The sequence below is a fragment of the Cyrtonyx montezumae genome, unplaced genomic scaffold (genome assembly GCF_038088225.1).
Source record: "Cyrtonyx montezumae isolate F1298 unplaced genomic scaffold, pur_monq_1.0 scaffold_3, whole genome shotgun sequence".
NCBI classification, from domain to species: Eukaryota; Metazoa; Chordata; class Aves; order Galliformes; family Odontophoridae; genus Cyrtonyx; species Cyrtonyx montezumae.
In genome coordinates, this window is record NW_027072034.1 from 87,180,035 (window position 1) to 87,192,324 (window position 12,290).

Below are 12,290 nucleotides of genomic sequence, written 5' to 3' on the forward strand. Positions count from 1 at the left end.
CTCCCCAGTACACCACTGAAGAAATCTGAAGAATTCACAGACATTACAGATTGTGAGGGATGGCCTTACCTTGTTCAAATGATTTCTGTTGAGCAACGACAGTTACTGCATACTTTGAACTATTTTTCACTGGATAGTTTTAGCTGCAGTCCCTTCTCTCTGATGTTCTTACTGTAACCAATGCTCTATACAAATATCCACAATATACTTAATATTTTTCTTCACAGGTGATGTCATTACTCAAGGTGTTGCTATAGATCTACCTACAGGTGTGGTAGAAGGATCAGCTAAAGCTTCCTTTTCTGTTGTTGGTAAACATAATATTATTGAAAACTTAAGAAATCTTTAAAGTATGAAATCAAAGCTTCAAGATGTGACCTTTCTTTCTGTGGAAAATTTTGAGCAAAGAGATTGATTCTTGTGTTGTCCAACAATGTTCTTTGAGGCATCTAAATATCAGTGATATCCCTCTTCATATTTTTGTTTAAACTTATTACATTTGAATGTTTTGCTCAGAAGTAGCGCAGTGCTACCAGACTCATGCCCACAAGACTTTCTTCTACTCACCCATGTACAAACCAGAGATGCTAATGGAAACTTTTTGGTTTTATATTGGCCTTGGAATCACACTATTTTAATAGATATCAAATATCTGCTTGAAGTAACTCTAAAATAGGCAGTCAATCAGAACAGAACAAATCAGTCTGAAAACACTGAGAACTTCAGGCTTCAGTACCACAGAGGCTTTCAAACCCAGCCAGGTTTTCCATGACCCTCCCTGCTGAATGAAAATTACTGTTTCTGGCCATGAGTTGTGCCAATTACCCCAGCATCTTCTCTTCATCAGGTGACATCATGGGCACTGCCATGCAGAATGTGCATCAGCTTCTTGAAATGCCATTTGGTGGTGGGGAACAGAACATGGTCTTGTTTACACCCAATATCTATGTACTGGATTATCTGGACAAGACAAGACAGTTGACTGAAGATGTGAAATCCAAGACCATCGGATACTTAGTAAGCGGTAAGAGTTTTGTGCATCCTTTACAATATGTGCTGAAACTACTATTGAGGCTTAGTGAGCAGAAGCGATAGCATGGCTATTCAAGCAGTATGGCACCAATGCCGTAGTACTTCTCAGTGACTCAAGGAACTGCCTTGCTCTTCTTTCTTTCCTTCTGTTCTACAGAAACTCATTCATCATGTTTCCTTCAAAGTTCTGTCTTTAAGTCCCTTCCTCCTCTACTACACAGGTACAGCATCTACCTTAATCTTGTCAGCTTAGGTGGAGCACTGTGTCTCGATGTTCCTACAGGACAGAATGTTGTATGTCTACACTTCAGTTCCTTTAGATCTTCCCCACTGCATGGCAAATATATTTCACCTTTCCATACTTTCCCAATGTAATTCCATATCAATCTGATAGAAAATAGAATTAGTGGGGGTTTTTTTGTTTGTTTGGTTTTGTTGTTGTTGTTGTTGGTTTTTTTTAAACTAGATAACATTTTCTCCTTCATGTTCTTTCAGGCTACCAGAAGCAGCTATCATACAAACATCCCGATGGGTCCTACAGCACATTTGGTATTAGAGATAAAGAAGGGAACACCTGGTAAGTGATTGGGAGCAGAAATGGCTTAGAAATGAATTTGCATTGAAATCACATGGTGTAGGTAAAAGACAACTTTGCTGGCTAAATCAGGTGTACAAACCTGGCTAGGGGTGAAACTCTTCAAGTACTAAGTGAAATGGCTTTCCAGCTCCTATCAGGGAGTGTATGCTGACAGTAAGTAGACTAAAGACTCAACTGCCTTTTTGATTCCTGCTCCTCATTTCACCTATGGAACCCAAGCACAGCAGTGCTCTGCAGCCAGGATCATCCCTGGAGTGTGCTAGTCTTCTTTCCTGGATTCTATCTAAATGCAATTCATTTTGGTACCATTCTCTAGAGAAGTACACAAGAAGAAAGCAAGTCACCAACTTGTTGTCTGTAATTATTCAGGCTTGTGTCTCGCATGAGTGAAAAGGCTGTCTTTTTCTGTTCCTAGATCAGCTCACAGCTTTGTGGTTCCCTTGCAGGCTCACTGCCTTTGTGTACAAATCATTTGCAGAAGCTAGTCGCTTTATATATATTGATGACAATGTTCAGGCTCAAACTCTGGTGTGGCTGGCAAGGACACAGAAGACAGATGGCTGCTTCCGAAGTGTTGGGACACTTGTCAACAATGCCTTGAAGGTGGTAGAGAATTACTTTTAAAAAATCTATGCTACTGTCATTAAGATACTCTCTCGTTACTACTAAAACCTATACTTTCTTCCAAGTGCCTCTCCTCTGCCAAGGGATACCTCTCTACACCTTGCAGTAACTATTTCCAGATCAGTCAGCTTCTTCACTCTGTTTTACCAATCTTGTACATCCACATGACACCCACAGAACAATAGCCTAAAGGGAATTTACGCTTTTTGAGGATTTTGTATTGCTGCTGATGGTAGTAGGTTAGCTGTTGTTGATGAGGATTTTGTGTTGTTGATTTTATATATATAGATATAGATTTTATATATATATATATATGTTTAAATAGCAATGAATAAGTTTTTCTTAGCTTAGAAGCTATCTCTGCTATGAATGTGCTCTCTTTCATTGTGGGCTGCCTCCGAAAACAGATGCACTCTTCAGCTGGGATATGGCAATTCATATTTGAAAGCTTCACATTCATGCTATTCACTGATTATCCCTCTCTCCATATCCCTTTCAGGGAGGAGTAGATAATGAGCTGTCACTTTCTGCCTACATCACCATTGCCTTGCTAGAAGCTGGACACTCCATGTCGGTAAGGAGGCCTTTCACTACTGTTATTAATCTGTAATTGGTTCCCATTAATTATCTTGGATTCCGTACCTGCTACAAACAGTCTAGGTACTAAAGACAAAGAGACAAAGAGAGAAAGCTCTCAGTTAACACAACTCTACCCTCAATGACACTGTTTAGCTTCTATGTAAAAAAAATTCTTTCGAGATAGTAGCACATACACTATGGCTTGGCCACAAATATGGCTTAGTCAAGAAGGTAAGATATTACTGCTAAATTCATAATGTCTAAATGGAACTAAGAGCCATACTGGGAAAAGGAAGATACACCAGAGTGAAAAGCAGATTTATCCTTTTTTAAAAGTGACTACTAGTACAAAGAAGAGAACACCTGTGATGTTAGACTTCAGTATATCAGTTCCTCTGCCTCTAGTCTGTCATGTAACTTTTGAGAAAATTCCTTATTAAGCAGCACATTAATGAGGACACATAGTCCAACAGTAAACATCTTTCACTTGATGTAAACCTACTATAACTGCTCCAAAACTAATGCCTCTTATTTTATTTTGTTGGTCCATAAAGCCAGAGGTGGATGTTGGTGGTATATGGTAGTAGTTGAACCCTCCTGCCAATATTCCATCACATTTTGTTGCTGTGCAGCATATGGAAGCAGAAGAGCAGTCTGACAAAATGAGGTCTGATATGGAAGTGCATATGAAGCAAAGGCGTGTCACTAAATTCCTCCACACATTAAAAATTGCATCCACTGACATCCATCAGTGCTTGCTGAACATTTATGGAGACCAAAGAGTGAATGTGAGCTCAGTGAGGTGGTGGGTTTTGTGTTTCAACAGTGGTAACAGCAGCAGTATGTCATCTCAGCTGGTACAGATTCTTATGAATATAGTTTGCAGGCAAAAGTCACAGCTAACAGCGGTGACTATGCTGAAAATTAGTGTTTTGTAGCTGAGAATTTACTCTATCAAATAGTGTTATTGTGGCTGTTGTAGTTTCTATGAAAATAAATAGGAGGCATTACTTTCAATGCAACATGTGTAGTACAACTCCACAGAACTAAACTAAAATTTCAGCAGAGTCACTGAGGGTAGAGACTACCCCAAAAATACTGGAACTGTTCAAGTAAACAAACTCTTGACTACAAAAGTGCAGTGTGAATTCTTACCACAGAAGTAAGCAGAAGGAATTAGGTATGAAAGAAGCAGGGTAGTCTTCTGTTTACCTATATCTTCCAGAACACACTTAAAATTTGCTCTAATTGTATGAAATTTAAGTCTGAAATTCTTCAAGGAATCCTGTATTCTTTCTCCCAAAGTTAATATACAAACTTAAGTCTTATTGCCATGATGAACAAGAGTTTTAAACAAACTTTTGGTCTAGTGAGGACAACTGTTCAGAATTCAGACACATGTTATTTGTGTTGTTGTTTTTATTTATTTGTCTGTTTGTTTTTGAAGTACGCAGTAATCCGAAATGCTTTTTATTGCCTGGAGACTGCATCTGAGAAAAATATCAGTGACGTTTATACTAAGGCACTCATGGCCTATGCCTTCTGCTTAGCTGGCAAGGCAGAAATATGTGAATCACTCCTTAGAGAACTACAGAAATCAGCAAAGGAAGTTGGTGAGTTTCAACCATTTCAGGATTTGGGGAGGTTGGAAGATGGAATATACTTTACTGGTGGCATGCACTCTAACCTTGACAATACTGGGAGTATAGACACATGAATCAATAACCAGACATATCCAAGTAATTATAGAGAAAACTTACAGCACATCTGTTGCTCTACATTAAGTAGTTATGAGAAAGGCCAGGTCACAGTATACCTCCAGGGCAGCATAGAACAGTGATATCAATATTACATTCTCATTGCTCTTCACCCTCTTTGTTTATTCAGGTGGTTCAAAGTACTGGGAGCAGAAGCAGAGAACCCCACCTAAAAAATCCCCCTTCTTCTCTGACCGTGCTCCATCAGCTGAGGTTGAGATCACCAGTTACGTGCTGTTGGCATTGCTCTACAAACCAAATCGGAATCAAGAGGATCTCACAAAGGCCACAGCAATTGTGCAGTGGATTATCAGGCAACAGAGTCCCTATGGAGGTTTCTCTTCCACTCAGGTGCAGAAACTCCCATTCCCCAGTCAGTCCAAGGAACTGGGGCACTACTCTGTCAGTGAGGCAGACCTTTTATAGTTAGTAAATTATATTATCATATTATATTATATTAGTAAATAATTAGAAACCACTTATAATTAGTAGAGAGATTTCTTTCACACTAACACGTTCACATCAGAAGGAAATGTCTCCTACTATGTGTGAAACTTGGAATCATATACAAGTTCAGGGTTTTGTTTAACCAGGTCAAAGAGGCTTTGCTTTGTACTAGAATCATAACTTTGATTTCCTCCACATCAGTCACACTGCATAGCTAAATGTCTTCTATTATATTCCTTCAGGACACAGTCCTTGCTCTTCAAGCTCTTGCTGCATATGGTGAGGCCACCTATAATGCTTTTACACAAAATATCATTAAGATCACTTCCAAGAACACTTTTGAGAAGGTATTTACTGTTAATAATGAGAACAGGCTCCTACTTCAGCAAACTCCCCTTCCTGAAGTCCCTGGGAAATACAACTTAACAGTGAATGGCACTGGATGTGTACTTATACAAGTAAGTGTCTGTCCTCCTTTTCACTGCATCCTACATTCTGCATGCAACACAGCTGTATTTCTGATGACTTTCCATCTGACTTACCTTTCTTTTTCCTAATTAATTGATTTTCCTAAATGCTTTAAACAGCCTTTTCTCTGTTCCATATTCTAACTCCTATGAAATCACAACATGGCAAAAAAAGAGGTTTTTTCTGATCAGTAAGTGATTTCTAATGAGTGGTAGCTATGTACAAGCATCTTTATTGACAAAATGCAGGAGGCTGATGTGTCCATCTTCAACATAATCAAGAACGTTCCACAGGCCCAGGAAAATTCACTCTGCCTGATATTCTGTTTTAGAATTCAGAGAAAAATCCTTGTCATGCTTGACAAGGTTATTTTTTTCTCTTCCAGATAGCACTGAGATACAGTATTCACCTTACAGAAGGGGCCTTTGGATTTTCTCTCTCAGTACATACACCAAATGCTTCCTGCCCACAGGATCAACCAGAAAAATTTGATATTGTACTTGTAAGCAGGTAATGTGCCATGTACTCATAAGCAAGTAATGTACCATCAACAAACCAGCTGCACAGTTAACATGCAAAGAAGATCGCTGTGAGTATTCAGTTTTGCTTAAAGTCATAAACCATGAGTTGATCTATGGCTGAAGAGTGTTGATGGTATCAACCAATATTTCCCAAAAGATCTTGTGATTCACTATTTGTACGTAAGGTGCTAACACATACTTAGCTCCTTTATATCAGGGGCCTTCCCACAGTGTCTGTATTTGAGCCAGTCAGCAAGTGCATGTGACTCACTACATTCTTTCTGTGTTGTATGAGGCTAAGAGCAGAGAGTGAGATCTTCTTCCCCTGAAACAAACCAGACTGACTAGGACCTCTGTTGTTTCAGTTACACAGGGAAGCGCTCTAGCTCCAACATGGTCATTATTGATGTGAAGATGCTCTCTGGCTTTGTTCCTGTGAAGTCTTCTCTGGATAAGGTAAATAACAGAAACAAGATTAAATGAATCACCCCAGGGACATAGGATATACCAGGTTGTGACAATAGGAACTGGATGAAAACAGGTAAAAACTTGGTAAAAAAAGTATTCACCCAAAAAGTGGGTGCAAATTTTGCAGATGACATCAGGTTAGATGGGAGTGTTGATCTGTCTGAGAGCAGGAAGGCTCTGCAGGGAGATCTGTGTAGGCTACAGTGATGTCACATGACATTCAACAAAGCTAAATTCCAGCTCCCATATTTGTTACAACTCCTTGTAGTGGCATAGGTTTGGAGAAGGTTAGCTGGAAAGCTGCCCAGCAGAAAAAGGCCTGGGTTTACTGGTCAACAGCCAGCTGAACATGAGCCAGCAGTGCCTCAGGTGGACAAGAAAGCCAATAGCATCCTGGCCTTATCAGAAATAGTGTGGCCAACAGGACTAGGAAAGTGATTGCCTCTCAGTACTCAGCACTGGTGAGAACTTACCTTGAGTACTGCGCTCACTTTAGGTTCCTCACTACGAGATGAATACTGAGTTGTTCAAGCTTGTGCAAGGACAAGCAATGAATCTAGTGAAGTGAGTAGAAAACAAGAGTAATGAGGAATGGCTGAGAGAACTGGGGCTTTTTAGTCAGGAGAAAAGGAGGCTGGGAAGATCTTGCTCTCTACAACTACCTGAAAGGAGGCTGTGGTAAGGAGGCTGCTGGTCTCTTCTCAGATGGCAAGTGATTAGGGCATGAGGCAACAGCCTCAAGTTCCAACAGAGGAGGTTAATATTGAATATCAGAAAAAATTTCTTACAGAAAGGGTGGTTAGACAATGGAACAGACTGCCTAGGGAGGTGGGGGAGTTGCCATCCCTGAAGATCCCATTTAAGAGACATGTACTTGGAGCACACAGTGACATGCATGATTCAGTGGTACTCTTGCAGTGTTACAGATGGTTGGACTGGGTGATTGTTTTCACCTTAAATTATTTCTGTGATTCTACAAGACCCTGTGAGGTATTTGTATAGCTGCACCATCTTCAATACACAGACTTTCCCATAATAAGTATTAGGAAGGATTTCGCCTAAAGTCTTACCAGCTGAGAGTGCAACTCAGAACCAGCACAGGCTAAGTAAAGAAAGGGTCAGAAATATAGCAGACTAATTTTGAAACCTGTATGACAGTCGAGGCAGGCAGTATCCCTCTAATAAATTGCTGTGCATCCCAGCACATAAGCCCCACTAAGACAACCGGCAGCTTTTGCTCAGCATCCTCCATCTATTCAGCAAAATTGACACTCCAAAAAAATCAGGTGCCAGCCCTTGATATTTGGCTAGGAACAGAACCCAAGGGTACAAGGTTCTGAGGTAACATTTAGATTTTAATGGTTTATAGTTTGCAGATAACAACAAGCTGATAGGTGCAGCTGACATGCTAGAGGGAAGGGATGCCATTCAGAGGGACCTGGACAGGCTTAAGAGATGGGCCCATGCCAATCTTACAAAGCTCAACAAGGCCAAGTGCAAGGCCTTGCACCTGGATTGGGCCAATACCAAGCACAAATACAAGTTGGGCAGAGAATGGCTTGAGAGCAGTCCCGAGGATAAGTGTCTGTTTGGGAGTGTCTGTTTATGAAAGATTCAATGTGAGCTGGCAATGTGTGCTTTCAGCCCACAAGGACAACTGTATCCTGTGTTGCATCAAAATAAGTGTGACCAGAAAGTCGAGGGAGGTGATTCTCCCCTTTTACCCTGATCTCCTGAGACCCGACCTATAGTACTGCAACCAGTTCTGGAGTCCCTAACATGAAAAGGACATAAAGTTGTTAACAGTGGGTCCAGAGTAAGGCCATGAAGCACTTGAGTACCTCCCCTGCAGGGACAGGTTGAGGGAGTTGGAGCTCTTCAGCCTGGAGAAAAAGAAGGATCTGTTAGGACTTTACACCAGCCTTCTGGTACCTAAAGGGGGCCTACAGGAAAGCTGCAGAGGGACTTTTTATAAGGGCATGTAGCAACAGGACAAGGGGAAATGGCTTTAAACTTGAAGAGAGTAGATTTAGACTAGATATTAGGAGGAAATTCTGTACTGTGAGGATGGTGAGACACTGGAACAGGTTGTGGATTCTCACTTCCTGGAGGAGTTCAAGGCCTGTCTGGATGAGGCTTTGAGCAACCATCTAGTGGGAGGTGTACCTGACTATAGCAGGGGGGTTGGAACTAGATTATCTTAAAGGTCCCTTTCAAACCAAACCATTCTATGATTCTATGAATTTTTCTTCATTTCCTTGTTTTAAAGCTCATTAATGACCATACAGTGATGCAAGTAGAATACAAGAAAAACCATGTTCTCCTTTACCTGGAAAATGTAAGTAGTGAACATTAGCTATTTGATTTAAAGAAATAATAAAATCAGCATGTAATAGATGCACCTACAGAGAGGTTACATCCTCTGAAGTGCCCTAATATATTCCCCTCCCCATCAGCTTTGCCCTCTACCCACTAAGCTGCTTACTTCCCAAACTGCGTGTAACATTCCAAACTCCCAAAAAGCTTCAAAGTGACACATGCCTGATTAACAACTAGAATGAAATTCCCTGGGTAGGGTCCTATTAAATCCCAGTACTTCCAACAGAACATGGAACACTACTAAGATCTCTAGAAAAAAAATCAATTCATTCCCAACTCTAATTTTTAATCTAATTCCTGGACCAGAATGTACATATTAAAAATACATTTGCTTGAGGTGAAAGCAAATATCCCAATGATACTGATTCACAGTTAGCTGGCAGCTCATACCTGAAACTGAAGGAATTAGAATACCAGACTTTGTCATTATGACCTTCTAGAGATCCTGGAGAATTAAGCTCAGTCTTTTGAGACTTCTTTTCTTTCTCTTGCCTTGGGCCAATAGGATTTGTTTATCTTAGAAAATAAGATAACACAAGCAGGATTGGAAACAGCTCTTCAGTTTCACTTTGGACTCTTCAAAAATATTTCTGATCTCAACTTGGCAGGCAAATAATGGATTTCCCACATCTGTATCTGGGTACCAACAGGATTGGAATATATAATTGATCAACTCCAGATTGTGTTATATGAACAAAGTCTTACGTGATGTTTGTCTTTCAATTCCCAGATCTTGCAAAACAGGAGAAAAGAAATCACTTTCTCAGTTGAGCAGGACTTTGTAGTGGCACATCTCAAACCAGCTCCTGTGCAGATCTATGATTACTATGAAACAGGTAGGTCTTTGTTTAACCAGAACCAGAAGGGACAGGCAAAGCAGAAACTACATGCCTTAAGAGAGACAAAGAACCAACTCTCATGGAGCTAACATTTCTCTGAACTGTGATTGGAATTGAAATTGGTGCCAGGGGAGAGACCCATCTCATTTTAGCAAGCTTGGTTTCATGTATAAGATGACAAGTGTGCATGACTGGAAATCTATGAAAATGTGTCTCACAGTAGTAAGGAGATTTCGCGATTTTTCAACTTAAATATGTGTAGGGAAATGTGTATCCACCTCCAGGGAAATGAACAAGAAGTAATCTTCATGGTAATAGAATCACAGAATAGAATCCTTAGAGTTGGAAGGGACATTTAAAGGTCATCAAGTCCTTCAATGAACATGCACAGCTAAATCAGGTTGCTCAGGGCCTGATCCAGCCTCACCTTGAATGTCTCCAGGGACAGGGGATCAATGACACCTCTAGGCAACCTATTCCAGTGCCTCACCACTCACTGTAAAGGCCTGTTTCCTTATATCCAACCTGAATCTACCCACTTCAAGCTTGAAGACATTTTCCCTTTGTTCTATCACCACAGACTCTGCTAAAGAGTCTGTCCCCTTCTTTCCTGTAGTTCCTCTTTTGATATTAAAAAGCTGTTATCAGGCCCAACCCCAGCTCTTTCAGCCTGTCCCTGTAAGGGAGGTGCTCAAGCTTGTAGCCATCAATAGCAGCACTCCAGTCATGAGAATCATCCCACCATGTTTCAGTGATGGCAACTGTACTGTGGTTTTCTAGTGGTACAGTAGCTTCCAGCTCTTCCTATTTATTTCCCAAGCTGTGTGAATTGGTGCAGAGACACTTCAACTGGGCAGCTGGTCTTATCACCTCCTTGAAGTACAACTCTTTAACCCCTTTTAAATATTTCCCTTGATTTTCCCCATTGCCTTTTCCTATTGCCCCAACAGCTTGTTTCATCATGATAGGATTTTGTATGTACTGCAGTGTTGCCAGCACTGTGTTGCCCCAATCCCATTTCAGACTTAGTTTAAAGCCCTCCCAATGAGCCCTGCTAGCCTTTCCCCAAGGACCCTTCTCCCTCTTTGAGAAAGGCAAACCCTATCTGGTGCCCACAAACCCGATGCCATATAGGTCATTTGCTTGTCAAAAAAAAAAAAAGAAGTTCTGGCAACAGCACAAGCCAAGTGTTTAAAGATAAAATCCTTTGATATGTTTCCATGTCCTTACCCAGACAAAATATTGTCTGGGTAAGGACATGGAAAATAGACAGAGAAGAAAATGTTATCTGTGCATTCAATTCCTTTAGCTGCTGTTCCAGGGCCCTGAAGTCCCTTTTGACAGCCTTTGACACACATGTAACTGTGTCACCTCCCCCTGTATGGAACAGGGGTTTTTGTCAGACAGTTGTACCATGCTAAGTAGTTTCCTGGTGATATCTCTCACCTGAACCCCAGGAAGACAGCAGACTTCTCTAAGAGAGAGTCTGCTCAGCATATTGGACATTCAGCTCTTATAGGGAGGAATCATCTACAACTAATATCCATCTCTTATTCTTCAATGATGTAGTCTTGATGCTTTGGGAAGGCTTTTTGTGGTTTGGTTTCATTAGTTTGTCTAGACTTAGTGGATTGTTATAACCCAGAGAGGGGCCTTCCACATCCAGGGAGATACCTGTTGTAGAGACACCTGTGGGAGTGGAGAAGGCAAGGAGGGTTTTCACATTCAGCTTCGAGCACAAACTTGCCTCCAGCCTTGCAATTTTTTTTTTCCCAACCTGATGTGATACAGGCTGCCTTGGGTTTTGTGTTCTTTCCTTCGAAATACCCTGCCTGTGCGTGGGTGAACTGTGCGTGGGTGAACTGTGGCTTCCCTGTTTGTCCCCCATTACACTTTTTTAGTCTATATATTTCATCCTGTAGCCTGACCACAAGGCAGAGCAGACCGTCTACCAGCTCAACCTTATATCTCTAGCATCCCGGCTCGAACAGCCGGCTCAGACTGCCCCTCCTTTCCACCACTCCGCGCCGTTTGTCCGCTGTTCGCCCCACTCTCCGGGGGCAGGTTTTGTATACGCAGCGGGGTTCGGCCTCTGTCACCCCCAGCTCCGCCCACACCGCATCAGCACTGCTGAACATCAGGGTCTGAGTCGTCCCTTCGCTGTGGCTTTTTCCACGGTTTTACCACGAATTTATCTTTCTGTGAAGACTCTCTCGGTGCGAGTTTCTGCTATGCAGCTGACTGGCACAAAGTCTTTGCTAAAATGTGCCTATGGAGCTTATAATAAGAATATCTTCTTTCCTCTTTTCCAGAAGAATATGCTGTTGCTCAATACACGTCACTTTGCAGAGCTGCTATTGGAGAAATGGATAAATGAAAGTAAGGTAAGCAAAAGTCAGAAAACAACAACAACAAAAAACAAGCAGCAATGAAGGTGAAGCTCTTCAGGAGGAAAGTAGAAAGAACAGTTAGTAAGAAGAAAGGTAAGAAAATGAAATTTAAAGTAGCATGAACAGGGGGATTGGAAGGATGAGTAGAGTGAGAACTGTTCTTGAAGGGAAGGAGCCTTCAGTCTGTA

General features: G+C 41.3%; 1 protein-coding gene across 1 annotated transcript in view; it reads left to right on the forward strand.

The window, feature by feature from the left end:
- Positions 1-12,089, forward strand: part of LOC136051429 (ovostatin-like) — a 34,053-nt gene extending 21,964 nt beyond the window's left edge. The window contains 13 exon segments of the mRNA XM_065740871.1: positions 228-311; positions 848-1,024; positions 1,528-1,609; positions 2,077-2,233; positions 2,754-2,828; positions 4,281-4,446; positions 4,721-4,941; positions 5,280-5,495; positions 5,891-6,015; positions 6,392-6,482; positions 8,764-8,832; positions 9,604-9,709; positions 12,025-12,089. Coding sequence (XP_065596943.1) covers positions 228-311; positions 848-1,024; positions 1,528-1,609; positions 2,077-2,233; positions 2,754-2,828; positions 4,281-4,446; positions 4,721-4,941; positions 5,280-5,495; positions 5,891-6,015; positions 6,392-6,482; positions 8,764-8,832; positions 9,604-9,709; positions 12,025-12,089 — 1,634 coding nt within the window.
- Positions 12,090-12,290: the final 201 nt, after the last annotated feature.